The following is a 27,888-nucleotide window of genomic DNA, read 5'->3' as shown; positions in this document are numbered from 1 at the left end:
TATTTTTAATGTTTCTATCATGTCTCTCCTTCCTCAGAACAGACCTTTAGTTATTTCAATAGTCCTGGGATGTAGACCATCAGATCCTATAGCCTGGTCTATTTTCAGATGTGCCTTAGTAAATGGTCTCACCCCAGCCCCCTATGTTCTTTCCTTTGATCAATCACCCTCTGAACATGGGAATAACCAAAGAGGCAAACAAGCTTCCCAATGATGCCTGTAGTAGCCACCAAAATTGAGTAGACTATGCAATAAATTTAAGAAAGCTTGGGACAAGTACATAGGATCTCTAAGGGAGAGGAAGGGATAGTAGATGGTATGGATGAGCTGACTGGTTAAGCAATAAGGTCTTTATCTGCTTTCATTTTTCTGTGTTTCTATGTAATGAGGTGTAATATGCAAGTTAAAAGCCTTTGGAAATGTTAAAAATAGCAAACAATGTTAAGATACTTCCTCCAATACATTGTGCAATAATTGTTCATTTTCAGATCGATCAGTTTTCATCATTTGGATCTGTGCAGTTTAGCTCACTTTTTTCTTATTGGTGCTTAATACTTTTTAAATGATTGATTAGTTGAAGTTTTGAGACATGCAAATGGAACAACTGCAAAAATGGCAGGCTCAATGCGGCTTACATATTGTATACAGGTACAGGTACTTATTTGTACCTGGGGCAATGGAGGGTTAAGTGACTTGCCCAGAGTCACAAGGAGCTGCCTGTGCCTGAAGTGGGAATTGAACTCTTTATCAACAATGGTTTGTCTAAGATAAAAAGTCACATTCTAACTATTGGTCATTCATGAGCTCACTGAATTTTTATAAACATGTTCAATATAAAAATTATTTTGTATTGAATTGGGGAACTGTGTTATATAAAGAATTTTTCAGGACATGCAACTAATAAATAAATAATAAAGGCCTTTCTATACTGGCTTTATTTTGTCCCTATAGAGATATTAAGTGTGTGAGTTTGCTTCACAGTGCAATATTCTATTCCCCAACCTGGCAGGGGCTGTGGAGTAGAGGTGTGCATAGGGATAGAGACAACGGGAAACCCACAGTATTGATGACAAAACGGTCATTAATACTGTGGGGATGGGAGGGGATGGATCAGAAATGAGTGGTGACAGGAGGGGATAGATTGGAATGGAAGTGAATGGGGATGGGAGTGGATGGGAACCAGAGTTTGTCCCCGTGCATACTTTGACTCGGAAACTTGAAACATTAACACCTCGGCTTGTAGCTTCTGCCATCAGCACATCATCAGAACGTTCTTTTTCAGTTGCAGGATGAACATTCAAGCTCTGGCCTGTGGATGGTTTATTACTTTTACATGGTTTGAAATGATTGTTTTCTTACACTCCATGTTAATAATAAGAATGTATTTCTAGCATGTTTAACAAAATAATGCCTATTGTTTTGTCTTAAATTTTAACAAGTTATTGGGCCATTTTATGTGTTACAAACCTGGAGTGTAACATGCGGAGCCAGACATACTTGCTCATGATGTTCCTGACCCAGATGCTATGCACATAGATTCCTTCCCTCCTGGATGCCTACAGTCCAGCGTGTCTACAGTCTGGATGCCTACATCCCAGCGCATCTACAGACTGGGTGCATCTATCCAGCGCACCTACAGACTGGGTGCATACCTGTGGGTTCGCGCTCCTCTGACTTCAGATGCCTTCAGCTTCAAAACCAGGAATCTTTCACTGCTTCTTTGGCTCGGCTACAACCTTCTTGGATTGTGCTGGTGCGTTTTTTCTTACTGACTTGTCCTGACTTAACCTCTGCCTGAACCTGACTTTGCCTCCTGGATTGCTGCCTGTGCTGACTTCTGCCTGAACCTGACTTTGCCTCCTGGATTGCTGTCTGTCCTGACCTCAGCCTGAACCTGACTTGTCTCCTGGATCGCCGCCTGCCTCGACCTCTGCCTGAATCAGACCCTGCCTGGACCGCAGCCTGCCTTCACTACTGGTTGACCAGGATCCCCGTTGTCTCCTCACAGAGAAGACAGGTACTTCCCGGGTAGTCTCTTCCAGCCCAATTTACATCGAAGTCCTACCGGCCGCCTGAACCTAGGGGCTCAACCTCTGGGGAACGGCGGTCACCGAAGGTGAAGCCTTGGGCCTATCCGACTGCCTGTTCAAGGACCGACTCCTCGCCTCCGGGCCTGGTTCTCTGCCCTGGGATCGGCATAAGGGATCACTTCTTGGGTCTGTGTCCGATTTTCAAGTGACCAACCGAGACAGACCGTGACATTATATTTTGTTTGAACTTGCACAATCTTTTAAAATGTGGGTTGAGTATGGGAAATAAAACTGTGGGGATGGTGAAGAGATGCTACTAATATGATAGGGATAGGGTGGGGACAGAAAAGAATTGACTGGGGACGGTAGCAATATGATGGGGATGGAAAAAGAATTGACTGGGGTGAATGGGGATAGGGACCAGATTATGTCCTCAAGCACACCTCAACTGTGGAGGTAGCACTCACAGCCCCTGGAGGAAGACAGTCCTAGTCTTCATGCAAAGACAACATCTAGTGGCTGAATTTAGTGCCCACAATTCCAGGGCACTATTATTATGGGAGTCCTATCATGTGGCTTCTGACTGAGGACTAGCATTGTAGTCATTGGACTGAGGTGCTGATGCTCAAAGCTGGGTGCTAAAGCCCACAACACAAAACCCCATAGCACAACAACAGCACAGAAAAATAGCTAAGTGATGCTCAAAGGAAATGGTATGTAAATAATATGCGCAGTTAATTTGCCCTATCAAACCGAAAGCAAGGGGAGGAATGTGTCTGGCACATGTGCACAAGGGTTTTGCAGCAAATGCAGCTCTTTGTGCGCATGTCCAGACAAAACCAGAAGTGTAAGTACACATCAGCACTGTTCTTCTGCACTTTTAAATGTTAGCTTCTTGTTTATTTAATACATTTATACCCCACATTTTCCCATCAGTTGCAGGCTCAATGTGGCTTACACAAAACCGCAGGGTAGGCCACGGTTCAGAAAGTATAATTAAACATTGTAGTAGTAGGTTATTATCATATTGGTATCATTTAAAACAACAACTGATAACAAAAGATAGCAAAAAAGTCCATGAATTATGCTGAAAAACAGGTGGAAGTACATTATTTATTTATTTATTTATTTTAGGCCATTTATACCCCGCCTTTTGCCACAGTTTTGCAGCCCCAAAGCAGCTTACAATGAACTATTAAATAAATACAATACAGTGCATAGTGAAGTCAGGTATAGTTACAATACATTAGGAAGAGCAAAGGAACAGGGTAAGAAGGGAAAGGAACTAAGATGGATGGCAGAAATCCAGGTGAGCCAAGAGAGATGATGAACCGGGTGAAACAGAGTGGCTCGATCAGGTCCGGCAAGGCGATCCAAACGGGAACTGCAGCAATGTCCAGGTAGCACAGACAAGGCACTGAAGAGACAGCAGTAGCTTGCGGCAACGATCACCAGAGTTAATGGGCAGGATCCAAGATGGTGGTTCAAACGGACCTCCTCCGCCGCACCAACCGTCAGGGTCCTCCTAGACAAGGTTCTTCGCCACTGCTCCTCCAACAGACCGGCAGGAGAGGAAGAGCCGGCAGTGTCAGCAGGGGAGAGACTCCAACACACCTGCCTGAAGATCAAGCAGCGAACTACGGCGCCTGAAGATCAAGCAGCGAACTACGGCGCCCCGGGCCAAAACAGGCTCAAGCCCAGCGAGGAGGAGGCGATCAACGGACAAGCGCCGACGGGTCACCCGAGGGATCACGCGAACAGTGGGACAGGCCTCAAGGGCAGGGATGGCACGATCGGACTGACTGCCAGCCCACCGACCCGCTGGAAGCGAGCTATGCTGGCCAAAGCTCCCCCATGATTTTGTTCTCCGAAACTGGCGAAAAAGGATGAAATCAAGACGCCGCAGCAAGGTATGCCTTCGTGAACATGGTGGTCTTCAATAGTTTTCTGAAATTTAGATAGTTCTGGGTTGATTTTTGGGTTCTAGGCAGTGCATTCCACAGTTGTGTGCCTATGAAGGAGAAGTTGGATGCGTAGGTAGATTTGTACTTCAGGCCACTGCAATCTGAGTAATGTAAATTTAGGAAGGATCGGGAGGAATTGAAACTGTTTCTGGGTGGAAGATCCACCAGATCTAGCATATAATCGGGAACTTCTCCATAAATGATCCTATGAATCAAGGTACAGATCATAAAGGCGATACGTTCATTAATGGGAAGCCAATTGTTTGCATTTAAAATATTTGAAAGGCTCGTATTTAAGCGCAGAAAGCAGGCGCTGATGTGTGCTTTTGCTTTCGGCTTTGCTCGGACTTGCATATGTTTGTTTCTCACTGTCAGTGCTTACATATGCATGGGCTTCCTTCCACTTGCAAAAGAAGACAAAACCCACAGTTTAATGTGCGAAATCTTCTCCTGAAAATCTTCTATGCTGCCCCTGACCTGGCGTTTACATTTTCAGCATTATGGGCTGTGCATTGCATCACTTTCATTTGTGCATTGGGAAGGAAATACCTCACTAACATCCATTTTAAATCCAAGTTGCAGTCATCTTTAGTGTGCACATTAACACCAGTGCTCAAGCCCTCTGAGCCTCTGGCACTGGATAACATGCATGCAAGCCCAGCGTTAACCACATAGTAACACTGGCGGTAGTTTTGAGCATTGACTCCTGAATGTGTTAGGAAGGACAATGGAGGAACAGTGGAGCGGTCAGAGTCCGGGCTGTGGAGTCGGTACACCAAACTTTCAACTCTGACCCCTCTATTTTTCAACAGTCCGACTCCCACCATGTATACTAAATCTAAGAGAAATTTGATTAATTACAGAAACATATGTTTACAATTAGGACTACTGGACCTCAAAATATATTTGTTTGAACAGAGAACCTGAACAAAAAAATAATCTGTGTCAAATGAAAATATGCAATACAGTGTAAGTTGGGTTTTTTTTGAACCTGGAGTTGGTATGTTTTTACTGACACTGACTCCACTCAAAATTGCTTCCAACTTTGACTCCAACTCCCTAACTCCACAGCCCTGATCAGAGTAGCATGTTGAGAACCGGGGTTCAAATATCACTGTTGCTCCCTATGAGCTTGGACAAGTCACTGCATCCTTCAGTGTCTCAGCTGCAAATGTAAGGCTGTAATTACTGATGCGCACCACCATGTTAAAGTGCGTTGTTAATAAACAGGCCTACTGACTGGGGGACCAGAGAGTTGGATTGAGGAAGAGCACTAGATGTGGTGCACTTAGATTTTAGCAAAGCCTTTGACATGGTTTCACATCGACAACTAATAAATAAACTGTGTGCTTTCTGTATGCGCCCTAAACTGACTGACTGGGTTAGGAACTGGTTGAGTGGATAGTGACAGAGAGTAGTGGTAAATGGATTTCTCTCTGAGGAAAGGGATATTACCAGTAGTGTGCCACAAGGTTCGGTTCTTGAACCAGCTTTTAATAAGCGATATTTTTGTAAGCGATATTGCTGAAGGGCTGTCAGGTAAGTTTTCCCTCTTTGTGGATGATACCAAAACCTACAATAGAGTAGACATCCCTGATGGATAACATGAAGAGGATCCTAGTGAAGCTTGAAGAATGAACCAGAATTAGGCAGCTAAGATATAATGCTTAAAAAATGCAGGGTCATGCATTTGGGCTGCAAAAACCCAAGGGAACGGTACAGTTTAGGGAGTGAAGAACTTTTGTGCATGAAAGAGGAGCAGGACTTGGGTGTGATCGTATGTGATGATCTTAAGGTGGACAAACAGGTAGAAAAGCTAGAAGGATGCTTGGGTGCATAGGAAGAAGAATGGCCAGTAGGAAAAAGGAGGTGATGATGCCCCTGTATAAAACTCTGGTGAGACCTCATTTAGAATATTGTGTACAATACTGGAGATCACACTTCAAAAACATATAACAGGATGGAGTCAGTCCAGAGGGCAGCTACTAAAATGGTCAATGGTCTTCATCATAAAGCGTATGGGGACAGACTTGAAGATCTCAATATGTATACTTTGAAAGAAAGGCGGGAGAGGGGAGATACGATACAGACATTTAAATACCTATGTGGCATAAATGCACAGGAGGTGAGACAAGGGGAAAGGAAGCTATGGAATGAGGGGGCATAGGATGGAGGTGAAAGAGGATAGACTCAGAAGTAACATGAGGTAGTGAATTCATGGAATGGCATCCCGGTGGAAGTGGTGGAGATGAAAATGGTATCTGAATTCAAGAGCTTGGGACAAGTATATAGGATCTCTAAGGGAGTGGAGAGTATATGGCATGGATGAGTAAACTGGATAGGCCATATACATTTTTCTCTGTTTCTATGCATAATGAGCCTATTCTATATGGACACTTGGATGACTCAATGTGGCAGGTACACGGGCAACTTCATGTACTCACCCAAATGACATTTGCTTGGGTAAGTGTGCCCTGAGGTGCCTTTGGGGAGAAGTTATCATCATGGGCTACTGTTAAGATGGATTATTTTACTGCTAACTCGGGTTATTAGTAACTAGGTCTCTTTGCTAAAATAGCATGAATTATTTGTAAAATAATGGTAGCCCATGTTGATAATTTCCCCTCTAAATGTCAGTATTCTGTTGTGTTTGCAGTTGGGACTAGATTCTATATATCACGCCTAAATAATTGGCGCTGAAAATAAATATGCCTAGGCATATTCTATAAACTACACCTAAATTTTGGCGCGGTTTATAGAATACACCTAAATTTAGGTGTAGTATACAGAATACACCTAGCGCCTGTTTCCTATTTAGTCATGGCCATTTAACTAAAACCTGGTGTAAATCCCATTGCCTAATTTGCACGGAATGGTCATATTCTATAACACTGTGCGTAAAGTCTAAGAACGCCCATGACCTGCCCATGGCCATGTCACTTTTTCAGATCTGCGACTTAGAATTTACGCGAAGCACTTTACATTGCATGCCTAGGAAGTTGTGTACATAAATTCTAATTAAAGCCAATTAGTGGCAATAATTGCTTAAGTGTCAATTATAGGCGCTTATTGACTGGTTATGACATTTACGTTGTGCACACAATACTAAATGAATACAACCAGATTTGCATGCGCAACTCTAGTTGCCATATATAGAATCCAGGGGTTGATGCGGACAGTGACGGTGGTGTAGCCACGGGTGAGTCTGGGTGGGGATTCCCCAAGCTCTGCCAGCTGAAGATCTCCCTGAAGGCACCCAGAAACTCCTGTGCACAGCTCAGCAGTCTGCAGCTGCTTCCTGAGCCGCCGACACTGGTACTCTGCGCATACTCAATTTTTGTGGATGTGCAGAGCAACGCCAGCAGCAGCAGCAGTTCAGAAAGCAGCTGCTGACTGTGAAGCTGTGCGCAGGAGCTTCTGGGCATCTTCGAGGAGATTGTTGACTGGCAGGGCTTGGGGATCCCTGCCAGCTCAGACACTTTCTTTTAAAAGTTGAGTGTGTGGTCATGTGATACCATGCTTGTGAGCAGGCATAAGTGAGACGAGCTCCTGGATCCCGATCCCCGAACTCCCACTTTGAACGGCTATCTCTACCTTTGGCATTATCCAGACTTGGCTGCTACATGGTGCTAACCTGTTCACTTTTTGGAGGGTGCTCAATTTGGGTGATTTTATGGCGTCCAAGCCTCAGAGATGGATACAGGAAAAAACGCGGCAGAGCAAGGTGGGCAAGATGGCGGAAAGTGATGGACCTGGGCCTTCAACAGTAAGCTCAGCCTGGGTGGCAGAGCTTGTTTCTGAGGTGACACAAGCAATAGAGTCTTCTTTGGATAAGAAGTTGCAAAATGTTATCGATACACTGGATATCTTAGATGATAGGCTGGATGCACTACGAAGGGCGTTTTCAACGCAGAAGCAACGGGTTTTGGATTTGAAGGACTGCGTGCAACATCCTACCACAACGAATACTGAATTACACTCAAAGTTGTCAGATTTGGAAGGTAAAATAGATGATATCGAGAATAGATCCCGCCGGGGGAACCTTCGGTTGGTTGGCCTGCCTGAATCTGTTACAGACATGGAGCTCCAGGGCTTCTTGGAGTCCTGGCTGGTTAACACTCTGTAGCTTTGGTCTGGGGCAGGCCCCTTGCGCATAGAGAGGGCACATTGCTTGGGGCCCCAAAGACAACAGGACGCCAGACCTAGACTGGTAACTTTTAAACCGCTTAACTATGTGTACAAAACTGAAATTCTGCAGGCCATTAGGTCTCGTGGTCCCCATACTTATGAGAATAAAACTGTATTCCAAGATTTTTCGTCCAGAGTCTCATCCGTGCGGAAAGCCTATGCACCCATTTGCACTGACCTCCATCACTATCAAATTCAATTTGCTTGGTTGTACCCAGCCCGTCTGAAAGTTTTCACTGAAGGTAAACCTCATTTCTTCGACACCCCGGAGGCAGAAAGGGACTTCCTACATCATCTACCATCTTCCTCTGTGCTGTGGGGCCTTCATGAACGGTGTCTAAGGGATTGTATAACATTTGATCTCTGCCAACTCTTGCCTCCCTGGAGAAGAGGCTTTTCATGGAATATATGGATGGATCAGTTCTGCACAACCCGTCCGGCTTGGTATGCCAACAACCTACTAGACCAGATGCTCCCATCTGAGTTTGACCATTTAAGTTTGATTCGTTCTCCATGCCCCTTAATTTTTCTTTTTTTAAAATAGAGATGCTCTGGACTACAGTCTCCTCCATTGACTGATTCATATTTGGGGCTCTTTGATGTCTATAGAGTTTTGAGAATAAACACTTTGGGTGTTTTTTGTATATATTGATGCTCTGGACTGCTGACTCTATCATAGACTGATTGATATTTGGGGTTCTTTGGCCTCTATGGAGCTTTTGAGCATAAAAATGTGTTTTTTTGTTTTGTTTTTCTTTTCTTTCTCTATCTCTCTCTTTTTCCTCTTCTTTTATGTCCTGGTTGTTGGTAGGTTTTTATTTCTCTCTTGTTGCTGGGGGTGTAGTGGGCCTTTGGCACCTGGGCTTGGGTTCCAGCACCCGCTGTTCTTGTGCATTGGGTTTATTTTGGGAACACTGAACTGATTTTATCTATCTGGAGTACCTGGGGGAGAGGATTGGGGGGAGTAGTCTCACTGTGACTTTGTTTTATTCAGGTTCTATTCTGGATGAGGACAGCTCCTTTAGTGGGCAAATCAGTTTAGTTGTTCCATTTGGGTTTGGGGTTTCACTGGGTTCTTCGTTTTTTCCTTTTTTATATACCCTTTTTTTTTGGTCGTTTTTTGGTGGACTTTGTTGTTTTTTATTGTTTGTTTTCTTGGGCTGATGGGGACTCTGCTGTGTGTTTGGTGCCAGGGCTCTCCTACCCTTCCTATTTTACTCTTCAGGATGCTATGAGAGGATTGCAGATTGGTACAATCCTTTCTTTTTTTGGCTAGATTTTGGACTCGCGTATTTACTATCTTTTGAGCTGATCTTGATGCCAGTTAAATTTATATCTCGAAATGTTAATGGATTCACTTCACCCGTCAAAAGACCAAAAAGTTTGCAAACTTTGAATCGTAATAACGCTGATTTGGGTTTTTTTGCAAGAAACTTATCTGTCCAAACTAGAGCATGATAAATTTAAAAGATGGTAGGTGGGAAATTAGATAGAGGCTTCGGCTGTCAATCGTAAAGCTGGAGTTTTAATACTCTTTCACAAAACACTGAATATTGTGGTTCATGTGTGCTGGCGAGACACTTCTGGGCATTTTATTATTGCCTGGGTTACTATAAATAAACAACAACTGCTTCTTTGTAATGTATATGCCTCTAATGTATATGATCAAAAATTTGTTACTATATTGATCCACACTCTGATGTGCTATCAGGATATACCTGTTGTCATGGTGGAGATTTTAATATAGTACATGATCCTGTTTTAGATAGAACTACTGGATCAGGAGTTTGGACAGGAGGGCACCAAGATGGCGGCGATATAGAAAGGCTATAAAGAACGCTCTTCTAAAAAGTGTTAAAATTTCCTTTGAATTGTTGCTTACTTCGAAATGAGCATGCCGAAGAGGAAGGGGAAGCTTAAGGGACCTCCTCTCTCGAAGTTAGAAACTCCTTATCTCGTCAAGCTTCTATTGCAGTCTTTATGGTATCAACCCCGATTTTGGGCGCTTCTGCATCCGGGTCTAGGAAGAGTCCCAGACTGGAAAGCGAATCTTCGCTTAGCCCGGCGGGACCAACTACCCTTCCACTACCACAACCAGATGAGGTAACCGTACCGAGACCACATGTAAACGAAGCCTCGAAGGGGAGGTTTGCTTCGATCTGGGAAGTGGTTAAGTACATAAGTGGAACTGCTGCTGAGGGTATGACTCCTCGGTCTTCACTGGAGGGGATCCAGCACTCCTTGAACATGGCGTCGGAGGAGGCAATGGTGGAAGCCATTTCTACCAGTTACACCCAAGAGAAGATTTCCCTATGTGCCTCAGCGATTCAGCCATTGAAAAGATCACAAGAAATATCGCTGGAATCTATTTGGACTGCCCTTGAAACCCTGCATAAGGTCTGTGCTTCTTTTGTTTCTGTGTCTTTAAATAATTCTGTGCAAACAAGAAGTTAAGAAAATTATTGAAACTATTACTACTAAACAAACTAAACTGGAAGCGGATATGGTAAAATTACAAGAGAATCAAGCTCAGTTAGCCAAGATTGGGTGGCAGAGCCGGTGGTGGGAGGTGGGGCTAGTGCTGGGCAGACTTCTACGGTCTGTGCCCTGAAAATGGCAGATACAAATCAAGGTAAGGTATACACAAAAAGTAGCACATATGAGTTTATCCTGTTGGGCAGACTGGCTGGACCGTGCAGGTCTTCTTCTGTCATCATCTACTATGTTATGTTATGTTACTATGTTATATCACCACTTCATCTTTTCATTACGGGCTCGTTTGCCGGAATGTTTTGAGCCTTTTCAAGATGATGGTTTGTCAGTCTCTTCTCTCCATTGAGCCTTAAAAGTGTTGTCCCCAGCTTTTGGCAGAGTGGAGCTCCAGGCATACTGGTGTTGAGATTTAGGATTACCATTGACTTCATTAGATTTAGCACTGAGCTGCGTGAATGTCAATTTTGAGTATTGCATAAGGCCTATTTTACTCAAGAGCGACTTTATAAGGCAGGAGGGGTGGATACCCCTATATGTCGGAAATGCCATCAGGATGTTAACTCATTTTCCCATGCTTTTTGGAGTTGTGTGAAAATAAAGTCTTTTTGAACAACTGTGGTATGCTGTTTGAAGACTCTGGGGGTCAACCTATCCCGTTATCTCCAGTGGGCATTCTTCTGGATAAATATGAAGCTTTTCGTATCCATAATTACTTTTTTCGTCTTTTGCTCTGCAAGGCAGGACTTTTGTGTAAACGTATTATTTTAGGAGTGGGGATCAATGATGAAGCTCCCTCCTTCTGGCACTGGAGGAATCGATTTCATGCCTTGATGCTGTTGGAGCAGAAACATGCTCTTCTTTTAAAAGAAAATAGTTATTTTTAGCTACCTGGGATGTCTGTCTCCAGTCCCTACCCCACAGAGCCTGTAGCCTAATTCCAAAATCCTTTTAGTATTTTTCACTGCTTCCCAGTGTGGTCTCTCCATGGGCTTTTCCTTCTTCCCCTCTCCTTTTGGGTGGGAGGTCTCGGCATGGCGCACACTGCTGGTCTGTTGGCCGTATACAACCCACAGGGGTTTTTTTTTTTTGGGGGGGGGGGGGGGGGGGGAAGGTTGACCCTGGAATTTCAATTGCTCTTTTGTCCACTGCTCATCTGGAGTGCTATAAGATTTCAAGCATTCCAGCTTTTACTGTTGCATTGGGGGTGGGAAATGGGTATAGGTCTGATTTGTGTTTACACTACACCTCCCTGTTCTATCTTATTGACACATCCTAGGTTATTGGCTTATGGTCTTGTTTACACATACCTAGTTCTCCAGCACTTGGTGATTTCACGAGTGTGAGTACCATTTTGGTAACTTGATTTCACCCTTGTATGATCACTCATGGTCTGCGTACCTACTATTCTATGTTTTTGTATTTAGCCAATCCAGGCTGTGAGTTTACAGTTGTGATAGGAAGGATGGAAACAAGGTGGGGGGGGGGGGGGGGGGGGGGGAGACTTAAAATATTGAACACCTAGGGCCCTGTTCAGTAAGCCACATTATAGGTGCATTAGCGTTTTTAACATGCGTTAACTATGTATGCACATTAACCATGTATGCGCCTACAATATCCCTATAAGCACCTACATGGTTAGCGCATGCGTTAATTGTAGGCGAGTTAAAAACGCTAAGACACTTTAGTAAACAGGGCCCTTAGATTGTTATTTGATTGTATGTATCTTTGTTCAACAAAAATTGTGCTTATTCATAAAAGTTGAGTGTGTATAAGTGTGTGTGTGCGTGGAGTGGGGAGGGGTGGAGAGGACAGACAGTGCCCACCCTTTTCCCTCAAGCCCACCCAAAATCTGCTCTCTGGTTATGCTACTGAGTGATGTATTATAGAATTGCCCTTCAAATGCCATCTTTAGTAAGTACTACCCTCAGTGACATGGTAGTATAGTTTATTTATTTATTTGTAAGTTATATTCCACATTATCCCAAACAAGTTTGAGTTCAATGTGGCTGACGATAAACAGTTTAGGATACATAACAAAGTGTACGCTCTGTGGGGCAGGGAAATACCTACTATACCAGAAATGTAACTCATCTTGAGCTGCTAATAAAAAGGTGTAAGCTAAATCCAAATGAATAAAAACAAGGGAAAACTCTCCATGGACCAGAGGTTCATTTTATTTTATATACTGCAAATCTATATTAAAAAAAAAATCTAAGCAGTTTACGTGGAGGGGCATAATCGAAAGGTGTGCCCAAGTTTTCCTGAGGACGTCCTCACAGGACATCCTGGCGAAGGGGCAGGGAAACCCTCTATTATCAAAACAAGATGGGCGTCCATCTTTTGTTTCGATATTACGGTCGGGGACGTCAAAATCAAGAAATTTAGGTTGATCTTAGAGATGGTCGTCCTTAGAGATGGTTGTCCCCGATTTTTGGCGATAATGGAAACTGAGGACGCCCATCTCAGAAATGACCAAATGCAAGCCATTTGGTCGTGGGAGGAGCCAGCATTCATAGTGCACTGGTCCCCCTGACATGCCAGGACACCAACCGGGCACCCTAGGGGGCACTGCAGTGGACTTCAGAAATTGCTCCCAGGTGCATAGCTCCTTTACCTTGTGTGCTGAGCCCCCCAAACCCCACTACCCACAACTGTACACCACTACCATAGCCCTAAGGGGTGAAGGGGCACCTAGATGTGGGTACAGTGGGTTTCTGGTGAGTTTTGAAGGGCTCACATTTACCACAACAAGTGTAATAGGTAGGGGGGGATGAGCCTGGGTCCGCCTGCCTGAAGTGCACTGCACCCACTAAAACTGCTCCAGGGACCTGCATACTGCTGTCATGGAGCTGGGTATGTCATTTGAGGCTGGCATAGAGGCTGGAAAAATATATTTAAAAAATTTTGTTTTTTTTTAGGGTGGGAGAGGGTTGGTGACCACTGGGGGAGTAAGGGGAGGTCAGTTCAGGCACCTTTTTGAGGCTTGGTCGTAAAAAAAATGGACGAAGTAAAGTCACCCTTCTTTTTCATCAGGGACGCCCTTCTTTTTTCCATTATTAGTTGAGGATGCCCATGTGTTAGGCACGCCCCTGTCCCGCCTTCACTATGCTTCTGACATGCCCCGTGAACTTTGGTTGTCCCTGCAACGGAAAGCAGTTGAGGACGGCCAAAATCGGCTTTCGATTATGCTGATTTGGGCGACCCTGGGAGAAGGATGCCCATGTCCCGATTTGTGTCGAAAGATGGGAACCCTTCTCTTTCAAAAATAAGCCTGATAATCAAATAATAAGAGTAGGCTATACTGATTGAGCTGAGGGAAACTGGAAGGAAATACACTCAAAACACAGTGCAAGACATGAAATTAATACAGTAATTTATTAAACCAAAAACATAAGCCTAGGCTGAGATGGGCCACCCACCTTCCTTTAGGCTGAGAGATTTGGCGGCCAATGAATCCTTGGATAAATCTTTGATAAAAATGCCTTTCCTTCCGCCGCCCTCCACATTGATCCCACTGACTCCAGCTTCCGCTTCTGTCTCCACAATGATCTCCACCAGCTCAGACTTCTTCTTTTCCTCCTGGGGAGTGCAGAAAGAAACAGGTGAGCCACTGAATGAAAAGCTTGAGAGGCAGCCAGTTAAGGGAAAGGGAAATGGGACTTGATATACTGCCTTTCTGTGGTTTTTGCAACTACATTCAAAGTGGTTTATGTGGAGGGGCATAATCGAACGCAAACGCCTATCTCCATGGGCGTTTATCTCCGAGAATGGGTCCGTGAAGGGGCGGGCCGAACCGTATTTTCGAAAAAATGGACGTTTTTGAGCTGGGCGTTTGGTTTTTTTTAGCAATAATGGAAACTAAAAACGCCCAGCTCAAAAACATCCTAATCTGAGCCATTTGGTCGTGGGAGGGGCCACGATTCGTAGTTCACTCGCCCCCATGACATGCCAGGACACCAACTGGGCACCCTAGAGGTCAGTGCGGTGGACTTCAGACAACGCTCCCACATGCATAGCTCCCTTACCACGGGTGCTGAGCACCCAACCCCCCTCCCCCAAAACCCACTACCCACAAATGTACAACACTACCATAGCTCTTAGGGGTGAAGGGGGCACCTACATGTGGGTACAGTGGGTTTTGGAGGCCTCCCATTTACCAGCACAAGTGTTACAGGTGGGGGGGGGATGGGCCTGGGGCCACCTGGCTGAAGTGCACTGCGGTACCCACTAAAAGTGCTCCAGGGACCTGCATACACGCAGGCCTCTAGGACTTGTTGCTGCTGTATAACATTGGCACACCAGTTGACACCTGAAGACTAATCTCTCCGAAAACGTCCTTTATTGGAATAACCGCGTTTACTCACAGTTAACTGCAGATCAGAGGTTGTGCCCCACTGGCAACGAGTCTCCCTGGTACTGAGATTAGCAGTAGGTCAGAGCTGGCAGAATGCTGTACAATGCCCTCTTTCAGCCACATTCAAGGTAAGAACTAAGTTCTGTAACGTGGCTAACACAGGAAAGGGAACTAAAACTGGCTTACAAAAATGGCCACTACCGCATGGACTACAACAGGAAACACAACAGGGCACACTCTGACCCAGTAGGCAGGGGGAAAAGCACCATGGGAGAAGAGCCTACCAACTACCAACATCGTGAGATTGTAATACAAGCTAATGAAATCACGGAGCCCAATACCCTACACCCACCACAATGCAATGCTGATGTGACCCTGTACTGCACCCGAGAGCCACATCTGACCCAGGGAAAGGCTGTGACAGGATCGAACACATTCTGCTGTCATGGAGGTGGGTACGGCATTTGAGGCTGGCATACAGGCTGGAAAAAAAGTTTTTAAAGTGGGTTTTTTTTTTGGTGGGAAGGGGTTAGTGACTACTGGGGGAGTCCGGGGAAGTCATCCCTGATTCCCTCCAGTGGTCATCTGGGCAGTTGGGGCACTTTTTTGGGACTTGTTAGTGAGAAAAAAGGGTCCAAAAAAAGTGACCCAAAATCGCGGTCAAAACGCCTTTTTTTTCAATTATCAGCTAAAGACACCCATCTCTCCTCAGCCGATAACCACGCCCCAGTTCTGCCTTCACCACGCCTCCGACATGCCCCCATCAACTTTATTCGTTTCCGCGACGGAGTGCAGTTGGAAATGCCCAAAATCGGCTTTCGATTATACCGATTTGGGCGCCTTTGCGAGAAAAACGCCCATCTCCCGATTTGGGTCGAAATATGCGGCGTTTTTCTTTTTCGATTATAAGCCGGATAGTATATTCAGGTACTTATTTGTACCAGGGGCAATGGAGGGTTAAGTGACTTGCCCAGAGTCACAAGGAGCTGCAGTGGGAATTGAAGGCAGTTCCCTAGGATCAAAGTCCACTGCACTAACCACTAGGCTACTTAGGTTAAATAACCAACCTGAATTGGATTATAAGGAAGAATTTTCTAACTGTGAGGGTGGTGAAGAGACTATCTAGACAGACTCACCAGAGGGAGAAAGGACTCTGTAACTGGACCCTTCTAAAAGCAGGTCAAATACACATCAGTCTAGGATGGTTTAGGTAGACCAGACCCAGCCTTTAGCTAGGAAAGATGGGTTAGATGATTCATGTTTTTTCTCTGCAATACCACATGACCTCTTCAGATCCCTTCTAGCCCTGTATTTCTCTGATTCTATTTGACTTGTGGAGATCCCTCCCAGATCTTTCATTAGACGCACTAGATTATTCAAATATTCTGCTTGGGGAAAAGGAATTGCTATGTATTCACCTCATAACCAATTCAGAAAGAACCAGATGAAAAGAACCACAAACAGCGTGTTTTAATTCAGTACAAATCACAGCCTGTCCCAGCTATGTTCTGATTATTCTTCCCCTACCTCTCCTCAGTTCAGACTTAAAATATATATACCTACACAAGGGGAGATGCAGACAGACACAAATACAGAGAAAGTGAGAAAATGATGGTAGATAAAAGACCATCCAGCTTATAATTGAAAAAGAAAAACGCCTATATTGCGACCCAAATCGGGAGATAGACGTTTATCTCACAAAAACGAATAAAGCGGTATAATCGAAAGCCGAATTTGGACGTTTTCAACTGCACTCCGTCGCGGATGCGGACAAAGTTGATGGGGGCATGTCGAAGGCGTGGTGAAGGCGGAACTGGGGCGTGGTTATCGGGCGATCAGAGATGGGCGCCTTTCGCCGATAATGGAAGAAAAATATGCGTTTTAGCGAGAATTTAGGGCACTTTTCCTGGACCCTGTTTTTCCACGAATAAGGCCCCAAAAAGTGCCCTAAATGACCAGATGACCACTGGAGGGAATCGGGGATGACCTCCCCTGACTCCCCCAGTGGTCACAAACCCCCTCCCACCACAAAATATGCCGTTTCACAAATTTTTATTTTCACCCTCAAATGTCATACCCACCTCCCTGGCAGCAGTATGCAGGTCACTGGAGCAGTTATTAGGGGGTGCAGTGGACTTCAGGCAGGTGGACCCAGGCCCATCCCCCCCCCCCCCCACCTGTTACACTTGTGCTGGTAAATGGGAGCCCTCCAAACCGCCCCCCAAACCCACTGTACCCACATGTAGGTGCCCCCCTTCACCCCTTAGGGCTATAGTAATGGTGTAGACTTGTGGGCGGTGGGTTTTGAGGGGGATTTGGGGGGCTCAACACCCAAGGGAAGGGTGCTATGCACCTGGGAGCTCTTTTACCTTTTTTTTTGTTTTTGTAAAAGTGCCCCCTAGGGTGCCCGGTTGGTGTCCTGGCATGTGAGGGGGACCAGTGCACTACGACTCCTGGCCCCTCCCACGAACAAATGCCTTGGATTTATTCGTTTTTGAGCTGAGCGCTTTCATTTTCCATTATCACTGAAAAACAAAAACGCCCAGCTCACAAATTGTCGAATAAAACATGGACGTCTATTTTTTCCCAAAATACGGTTTGGTCCGCCCCTTCACGGACCCGTTCTCGGAGATAAACGCCCATGGAGATAGACGTTTTTGTTCAATTATGCCCCTCCCATATGACCTATCCAGTCTGCCCATCAGTACCAACTACTGTACAATCCCTTCTCCCTTACAGATATATGTCCCACACTTTCTTGAATTCAGACATACTCCTTGTCTCCACTACCTCCACTGGGAGGCCGTTCCATGCATCTACCACCCTTTTCGTGAAGACCTATTTCTGAGTCTCCCCCCTTTCACTTTCATGCTATGTTACCTCATTCCAGAGCTTCCTGTCAGTTGAAAGAAGCCCTGTGCATTTATGCCATGGAGCTATGTAAATATCTTTATCATATATCCTCTTCTCACCTACCTTTCTTTCAAGGTATACATATTAAGAACTTTAAGTCTTTCCTCACATGCTTTATGACAAAGACCACTGCCCTCTGGATAGAATCCATCCTGTTTGTCTCTTTGAAGGTGCAGTCTCCAGAACTGTACACAGTATCCTAAATGAGGTCTCACTACAGACTTACACAGAAGCACTATCACCTCCTTTTTCCTGTAGGTTATTCATTTCCCTATCCACCCAAGCATCTGCCTGGCTTTTGCTGTTGCTTTTTATACCTGTTTGATCACCTTAAGACCCTGTAGGAATCAAGCAGAGGATTGTGACTCCCATGGAAAAATAAAGTCAAACCCCGGAAGTCTGGTTTCCTAATGTGACCTCAAATCTGATTGTTTGAATCTCCTGTGTTTATAATATTTACATTGACTCGTCTCATCTGTTTTATATTTTTGTTTTATTTTGGTTTATGATACAATGTTTATATTGTAATTTGTCTTCAGCAAACAAAGGAAAGGTGGGAGAAACTTTCAGATAAACAAGACCTACAGACAGATGGAGCAAACATTTAGCAATTCCAAACCACACACTTTCATACCTAGGGAAGGATCAATTTCTCATTTTACATATTTAAATTGTATCTAAATTCCTTAATAATAAGGTCTAAGGAGGTGACAAAAAAATCATAACTAATTAGGTGCCGATCCACAGACTGCGCAAGTTTGTAAAGGGTTCCTTGGCAAAATCACCTTGGGGGAGGAGGAGATGACTTGAGATGACTCCCTTGGACTTTGTGGGTCCCTGTGTGGTAGACCTGACTCCACTGCACTACCAGATGTCACATCCCATTCCTGAGCCCCAGTGAGCCAGGAGTTGCAGTGACCCAGGTGGCAGTAACAGGGATCTCAGTGGCCAGTAGTCGGAGTGGAGATGGCCCCCATGTCAACCTGCAAAGGCCTGAGCTAAAACCCAATGAGCCAGTACTCTGAATGTTAAAGAGCACAACCTCATGTTAGTCCTATTCCTAGGATTCAATTTGCCAATTCTACCACAAAAGAAAATATCCCACAAACAAAACAGGGATGAAATAATACTGCTAATCAAAATAAAGAAATTAATGTGAGAAAAATGGTGACTCTCAGTTATCTAAGCAATGATGCACCCAGCGTCTAAATATTACTAAGGCAACAAGAACTCAAGCCTTTTGGAGAAAGGTCACTGATTACATGGCCTTTCTCTTGCACAGTAGCATTGAGGGTACCCCTGCTCAACTGCTATTGGATCAACACAGAGCTTTTGGGGGAAAAGACAAGGAGTGCACCCCTATTTGCAATCTTTGTTTCTATGAGGGAGAAGTCTTATTTTGAATACTTTGTGAATGGTATCCATCTATATATGCCTACTTCTTTGTCCCATGCCTTGGGCTTTTGTTATTATCTACTTTCCTGAGGTGGAGGAGATTCCTTTATCTCCCTGTAGGGGTTACAAGAGTCCAAATCCTTTGGGACCATGATGCAGTCTGTGTATTGATGGTGGGGAGGGGAGGTGGAGGGTGAGGGTTGTTTTGGGTGGGGGGTGGGTTTAATGGTTATGTTATCTCCCATCTGTGCAGCTGATTGTTGTTTGTTTACTGTATGGAATGCTTTGTTCTGTACTAAAACTTTAATAAAAATTGTTTGACCATAACTACCTGTCTGTACGTGTGTGTCTGGGTTCACATATGATCTCGGTCTGTTTGCTGCTGAGATGCTATGATTGGCCCCCTTTCCTTACCTCACTTATCTTGACCTGCGTCTCCATCGTGGCCTTGGCTCCCTGAGAGCAGGGTCTCCGGTGTGCTCCTTCCCACAGTAACACCTGCTTTCAACTCTGCTTGAGGTTTCTCTGAAAGGAAGAAAAAAGATAATCAGTGCACAATAAGGAAGCGATTACAACCCCCCCCTACAAATACATATATAAAAACAGAATTTACAGGAAGTCCAGGTGTGTACCAGAAAGCAGAAAAGATAACGTTAGCTCACTTATTTAACTAAGATGGGAAGGTGAGAGGGGGTGCACGATGGCTCCCTGAGGAGAGCAGCATGGAAAGGAGGAAGCAGAGGGGTCCTGCATGAAATGGAAGTATTCCCAGACAGCGATTGGAGATAATAATTTTCTTGAACTGCTCACTGACTTCATTTTCTTCCTTTTTATTTTCTTTTTGGACCTGGAATTTTCTCCTTGGCCCATAGGGGCTCCAATTTAACCAGAACCAGGACTGGGACTGGGCCTTATTAGCCTTCCTTCACCAGGAGTTTCCTCCTATTTTACTTTCTGTCTCAATGTACCTTTATCAAACATCATACTGCCAATACCAACAAAAATGTCTGTTCACAGTGATCTACAATAGCGGCATTCATAAAAACTACATACACATACATAAATTAGTGAATAACACAGACATAAGACATAAGCATTGCCACACTGGGACAGACCAAAGGTCCATCTAGCCCAGCACCCTGTCTCCGACAGTGGCCCATCCAGGTCACAATCACCCGACAAGATCCACAGAGCAAAGTATTTTGTACTGCTTGTCCCAGGAATAGTGGATAACATTCTATGGCCTTTTCCTTCAGGAAGCTATCCAAACCTTTCTTAAACTCTGCTAAGCTAACCACCTTAACCACATTCTCCGGCAACGAATTCCAGAGTCGAATTACACGCTGAGTAAAGAAAATTTTTCTCTTATTTGTTTTAAACTTACTGCACTCCAGCTTCATCGCATGCCCCCTTGTCTTAGTATTTTTGGAAAGCATAAACAGACGCTCCATATCTATCTTTTCCACTCCACTCATTATTTTACATACCTCTATCATATCACCCCTCAGCCGCCTTTTCTCCAAGCTGAAGAGCCCCAGCCGCTTTAGCCTTTCCTCATAGGAAAGTCGTCCCATCCCCTTAATCATCTTTGTCGCCCTTCTCTGCACCTTTTCTAATTCCACTATATCTTTTTTGAGGTGCGGCGAACAGAATTGAACACAATACTCTAGGTGCGGTCGCACCATGGATCGATACAGTGGCATTTATAATATCCTCATTTTTGTTTTCCATCCCTTTCCTAAAATACCTACCATTCTATTTGCTTTAATTGTATTACATTTACTGGTTGCTATTACTGCCCACACCAATGCCGATTTCTACCCCCTGAACTGGGAATAGCCAGGTTTTAAGTCAGTTCTTAAATTTATTAGCCTCTGATTCCTTGTCTGGTCATCACAGGGATGGTCTCACTTCAGGGCATTGCTTAAGGGCCCCCTGTAATACTGGGCCATAAATCTGCCACATTAGGACTGGAGTCTCTGCCCTACCAAGAACTATGACTGATGCTTTCACAGCACCCCCAACCCAGGCCAACCCAGGGATTGAATCCAGGTGCTTCTGTGGCTTTGCCACGGATCTGCCAGGCTAGTTCAGCTTTCTTCTTCATCCTGTTTAGTGTGATAACTGAAGCAGCAGAGGGTGAAGGTTCGAATCCCAGGTCAGGTCTTCCGCTCCCAAGGCCACTTGCAGATCCTGTGGAAGTCCTGTTCACAGTCCCATAGGCAGTGGGGGAGGAAGAGGTGACCCCAGTTATCACGCAGTAGCTGGATGACAGGGGAAGTGGCCTAGTGGTTAAAGCAAAGGGCTGAGACCAACAAAGCCAGTGACACGCTATGGACAAGTCACTGTTCCCCATTGCCTCAGGTACCCACTTAGACTTCCCTATGAGGAAAGGCTAAGACGGTTAGTGCTCTTCAGCTTGGAGAAAAGGCGGCTGAGGGGTGATATGATAGAAGTCTACAAGATAATGAGCGGAGTAGAGCGGACAAATGTGAAGTGTTTGTTTACACTTTCAAACAACAACAAAACCAGGGGACACAAGATGAAGCTAGAATATGGTAGATTTAAAACAAATAGGAGAAAGTTTTTCTTTACTCAGCGTGTAGTTGGACTCTGGAACTCGTTGCCGGAGAATGTAGTGACAGCAGCTGGCCTTACGGAGTTTAAAGGGGGTTTGGACAGATTCCTGAAGGAAAGGTCCATTACACATTATAAAAAAAATTGGGGGGGGGGGGGTTGCCGGGTTCTTGAGGCCTGGATTGCCCGCTGTCGGAGACAGGATGCTGGGCTTGATGGACCCTTGGTCTTTTCCCAGTATGGCGGTGCTTATGTGCTTACGTGCTTATGTGCTCTTCAGGGCAAGTATATACTGTGTCCAGGACCGGTCTGGAATGCCCCTAAAATAGCCAGTTTTCAGTTTGGCACTAACTGGTTAATTTTTGCTGTGCTAACCAGTTAAGTACAATTGAAAATAACCAGCTAGCCTCAAACAGGCGATTTAACCGGACAGGACCCATTTCTGGCCAGTTAACTCGCGTTGGATTTTGCTCACAGCTTTTTCAGTGGTAGCTCTAGGTGAGTCACATTCAGGTACACTAGATATTTATGTCAGAAGGGGGTGAGACATGTCAGAGAGCAGGCTCCAGGGTCTGTGGTAGACAGCCTTTGCAAATCGCTGCAGTTGCCTTGAGCCTTCTATGGAGAAACGCTGTTTTAAGGGGGGGGAGGAGTCGGAGAAAGGAGGATTTATAGTGTTATTGGATTTAGGCCTATGACTGCAGGAGTTTGGAAGCAGCCTGGAAGTATGGCCCCAGCTGAAGACTGCTGCAGGGCTGGACAAATTATAAGGGGATATAGATATATACATATATAGACAACACAGGGAGGAAAAATCTCCAGGTACTTATAAACGAAGGATCCTGATGCTTTGGTCCTAGTCATGCTGGAATCCCAAAGAAATAAAAAATAAAATACTGGAATGGGGCCCAAACCAAAACAGTTCCCGGAAAATATTCAACAGTATTTAACTGGCCAAGAACAGAAGCTGGCCGGTTAAATACCCTCAAGCCAGCTATCCGCCGATATTCAGCGGGAGATAACCAGCTATCTCCCACTGAATGTCCCGGTCAGTGACTAGCACGATCAGTGGCTATGTCGCATGACATAGCTAGTTACTGCCGATTTTCATCAGTTTAGCGGCCAGCATAAATAGCGGGTTATTCTTTGGCCGCTATTTAGCCGGTCAGTTTGCGGAGCCCCCCCACCAAAAAGCTGGAAATTCAATGCTGGTGGCCAGATACAATCCCAGCATTGAATTTCCGGGTTCACCGGCAACCACAAGAGTTAGCCGGCCTATCTCCTGCAGTCTCAATATCGGTCTCTTCCTTTTTAAAATCTCTTGTGCCTCACTCCTGCTTCATTTCTTTTTGGTGATGGGATTAAGGACTGGAGCTGCTGCCAGTCCTAGAAAGCGTTAGCACAGAAATAACTGACATCTGTGGCCTTTTTCCTTCAAAGTTTCCTCTCCTAGGTACGTACAGGATGCAGGCTCCCATACACACATTCTACTGCCCAATTTCCTGGCTCCCCCACCCCATTCTGAGTGTGTTAGAGGAAGCGGCCCATCCTTACAGCTCTTTCTGTGCACCCTTCTGCTGATAAGCGCTACTGGTTGGGTGGGACAGGCTGCCAGTCTGAGTAGTTCCTCTTCCTTTCTTTCCCCAGCCTGCAAATAGAGAAATGCAAATGAAGGCAATGTGCGGACACTCTGCCCTACATCAGGGTCTGAGGTGAAAGAATGCCCCCCCCCCCCCCACACACACACACAGATCCTTACAATGCTAGATTGTGAACAGTATGGTGTCACTGAAACCTGATAAAAAACCACCAGGTGAAGAATGCTCTCTCTACCGTTCTCTCCCTTCAGGGTTCCAGTCTTTTCATAGTGTCCGCACTTCCTGCAAAGGTGAAGGCTTACCTCTCAATCTCCTGATTTCTTCTCTGCTATTGAACTAGACTCTCATCCAGAGCTTCTGATTGTTCACACACTGTCTCCTGTTTCCCTGCATTTCCAACTAATTTATCACCCTCCCCCCATCCTCAGAACCCTCTTTATGCAGCTTACATATACAGGTACTTATTTGTACCTGGGGCAATGGAGGGTTGAGTGACTTGCCCAGAGTCACAAGGAGCTGTACCTGAAGTGGGAATCGAACTCAGTTCCTCAGGACCAGAGTCCACCACCCTAACCACTAGGTCACTCCTCCACTCCCTTCAAGCTATTGCTGAGGCCTCCTTTGCTTCCCAAACATTCTTATCGCGGGTGACCTCAATATTCATGTAGACAATGCATCCCACCCCTTATCTAAGTTTTTCTCCTCTTTCCTGCAGGACTTGGACTTAATGCATAATTTTCCCACTCACCAGGGAGGCCACACTTTAGATCTAGTTATTTTTTCTTTTTCTTCTTCCTTTTCACTTAGCAATTTCTCCGCTCTGCCATTTGGCCTGGTCTGATCATTATTTGATCTCTTTTCAATTCTTGTGTCTCTCTGCTCATCCTTATAAAACATACCTTGTAAATCAATTATCCTGTTTTGATACATAACTTTACAAGCTTTTCTTACTTCCCGTTTGGACTACTGTAATACTATTTATGCTGGTCTTCTTTCTGCCTAAATCAAGCGCCTTCAAACACTCCAGAATTATGCAGCACATTTTCTCTATAAAGCCAAAACATTTGATCACGCTTCCCTGCTTCTTTTCCGTTTACATTGGCTCCCTATTAAATATTATATCTTTTCCAAAGCTCTCATGCTTGCTCACAAGGCTTAACATACTGGGCATCGTTCATATCTTTCAGTCTTAACTATTCCCTATGCTCCTTCACGTAACCGCCGTTCATTCACTATCAAGTGACAGGGTCTTCCAAATCCCAGTCAGGCCCACTATGAATCCACACGTTAATCTGCCTTTTTCTATTTGGCTACTAAACTTTGGAATAGTCACCCTGGCCACATTCGTAGCGAAGAATCTTTTCCTAAATTCAAATCATTACTGAAGACTTTTTATTTCCAACGGGCTTTTTAGTTCTGGCTTTTACTGTCCTGTTAGCTGGGATATGGTTACTGGAGCACTTTAACTGGCACTTTAGTGAGCTGTTTGGATGAATGTTTTATCTGTCCTGTCTGTTTAATGGCATTTCTTTCCATTTAATTATTGGTTGTATTGCACACTGCATAGACCCTTGTGTTTGGAATACGCGGTATACAAGTCTTAATAAACATAAACATAACATAAACACAGACTAAGAAACAGGCTGAGTCCAAGAAAACAACAAGGCAGACGATCTGCAAACTCCAAGATGGAAAACAACAGAGCAGATCAGTGGAAAGTCAACATGAATTTTATTAATGAGATCATAAAAGAGCCCGACACAGGCCGTGTTTCACCCAATAGGGCTGCGTCAGGGGCTATTCAAAGATCCTTATTGTCAATACTTAAATATGTATCAATACGTTGTCATAAATATATAAGTGACCACAAGTCTATTCTTTCAAACATTAGATTAAAAAAACAGCCGATAGCCACACATCCAGGTGTCGATATCAATCAATCCAACATTGAGTGGAACAGATGGATGTGAAGCGTCTGTTCACGCTTTCCAAAAATACTAGGACTAGGGGGCATGCAATGAAACTACAGTGTAGTAAATTTAAAACAAATCGGAGAAAAGTTTTCTTCACCCAACTCATAATTAAATTCTGGAATTCGTTGCCGGAGAACGTGGTGAAGGCGGTTAGCTTAGCAGAGTTTAAAAAGGGGTTAGACGGTTTCCTAAAGGACAAGTCCATAAACACTACTAAATGGACTTGGGAAAAATCCACAATTCCAGGAATAACATGTATAGAATGTTTGTACGTTTGGGAAGCTCGCCGGGTGCCCTTGGCCTGGATTGGCTGCTGCCGTGGACAGGATGCTGGGCTCAATGGACCCTTGGTCTTTTCCCAGTGTGGCATTACTTATGTACTTATGATCCCTGCATGTACCCATTTGTACTTGTGATTTCCTTAGGAAAAACTGCACAAGGCCACACATATGCAGTGCTGTACAACGATAAGTATTCCAACACAAAAAAAACCTTTCCAGAACAGCTTACAAGCTAACCCCCAAATTCTATAAATGGTGCCCAAGGTTAGGTTGGTATTTCCCTGTTTCTGGAGGGCTCACAATCTAAGTTTCTACTTGAGGCAATGGAGGGTTAAGTGACTTGCCCAAGATCACAAGGAACAGCAACGGGGTTTGAACCAGCCACCTCTGGATGTCAAGGCCGGTGTTCTAACCACTAGGCCACTCCTCCATACCTCACTAATTGGCACTAAATTAGTGATAAATACCAATAATCAGTATTGCAAGCACTAGGTGGCGCAAATTTGCAGTTGTGCAGGTAACAGACTTATGCTCCTGTTCTGTAAACAGAACGTCTAACTTCTCTCGCATGTAAATGCAAAGAGGTGTTAATGTGGGAGGGGCATGGGTATGTAAGGGACGTTCCAAATAGTCTTGCGTGCACTTAATAGAATAGTTGCATTTAAGTGCCTGGCTGCTGCATATAGGTACCACCATTTACATCAGCCATAGACATGGCCTAAGTGGTTGCACTTAAAGTATTACAGGTAAATGCGGACTTACGCTCATAGGGCCCGATTCTATACATGGTGCCTAAAAATCCGCATGGTAAAGATTTCCGACTAAGCGTATTCTATAAGCGGTGCCTAGATTTAGGTGTGGTATGTAGAATATGCTTAGGTGGAAATCCTAGAGCCTAAAACAACGCACGTCCATTTAAGCCAATGAAAACATGGCCTAAATCCCTGCAAGTAGATTTACACGCACTGGGCCATATTCTATAACTAAGAGTGTAAATTTTGGAACACCCACGAAACACCCATTTCCCCATCCACAGCCATGCCCCTTTTGAACTCCGCGCATCAGAATTTAGACGCAGTTCATTACAGAATGTGCTTGGTGATTTGTGTGCGTAAATTCTAATTATTGCCAATTAGTGCTCATTATTGCTTGTTGTGTGCTGTTATCAACTCTGATTAGCTTGTTATGACAATTAAATTACGTACATTGTTATAGAATACGCCTAGATTTCAGCGCAGATCTCTAGGTGTGCTATATAGAATCCAGGGGATATTCTGTACAGATTTGGCACGGACCTCTGCCGTTATATAATACTAGCTTAGCACCCAGGTTTTTGGTGCTTAACGTTAGCTACCTAAACTGAATTTACCTCTATGTGGGTACCCAAGGCAACAGAAGAAAAAGACTTGTGCAGAGTATGTCAGTGGTGGAAGAAGGATTGACCTTGATTCCTGGCCTACTACTCTAACTTCTAGACTAGTGCTTCTAACGCTCTCCTGGAGGCACACCCAGCCAGTCGGGTTTTCAGGAATACCACCATGAGTATGTATGAGATAGACTTGCATTGGAGAGTCAATGAGTCATGGTATGCAAATCTATTTCAGTGGCGTAGATACAGGTGGGCCTGGATGGCCCTGGGCCCATCCACTTTGGGTTCAGGCCCACTCAAAACTGTGGCACCCTTGTTAGGGCTGGCGGGGATCCCCAATCCCTGCCGGATGAAAAGGTCCTGCTCCAGCAGCCCAGAACAGTCCTCGCTGCAGCCAGCTGCAGTCCCTATGAGCCACTGCAACGCCAGTTCACCCCTCCCTCCCACGCATGCTCAGTTCTTGTGCATGCATCGGAGGAGGAGGGCTGGTTTGGTGGCAGCACCCTTAGACAGTACCACTGGCTATGGTGAGCATAGGAGCATTCTGAGCTGCTGGAGCAGGATCTCTTCAGCTGGCAGGGCTTGAGGATGCTTGCCAGCTCAGGTATTTATTGAATTTGAGGTCATGGGGGGGGGGGGGGGGGAGGGAAGTGTGTGCCCACCCTTTGGGTTGAGGCCCACTCAAATTGGCACATCTGGCCACACCACTGATCTATCTTATGCATATTCAATGTGGTAATCCTGAAAACTTGA

General features: G+C 44.8%; 1 protein-coding gene across 1 annotated transcript in view; it reads right to left on the bottom strand.

The window, feature by feature from the left end:
• The window catches only part of PRX (periaxin), a 130,747-nt gene that overhangs the window by 26,045 nt on the left and 76,814 nt on the right, over positions 1-27,888 (bottom strand). Inside the window, exons 3-5 of the mRNA XM_030220092.1 lie at positions 23,469-23,562; positions 19,752-19,862; positions 14,095-14,254 (exon numbers count right to left, since the gene is read on the bottom strand). Coding sequence (XP_030075952.1) covers positions 14,095-14,254; positions 19,752-19,778 — 187 coding nt within the window. The 5' untranslated portion in view covers positions 19,779-19,862; positions 23,469-23,562. The remainder of the gene's footprint in view (positions 1-14,094; positions 14,255-19,751; positions 19,863-23,468; positions 23,563-27,888) is intronic.

The sequence above is a fragment of the Microcaecilia unicolor genome, chromosome 11, assembly GCF_901765095.1.
Source record: "Microcaecilia unicolor chromosome 11, aMicUni1.1, whole genome shotgun sequence".
NCBI lineage: Eukaryota > Metazoa > Chordata > Amphibia > Gymnophiona > Siphonopidae > Microcaecilia > Microcaecilia unicolor.
The sequence above is the reverse complement of the archived record's forward strand: the minus strand, read 5'-3'. Positions and strand labels throughout refer to the sequence as shown.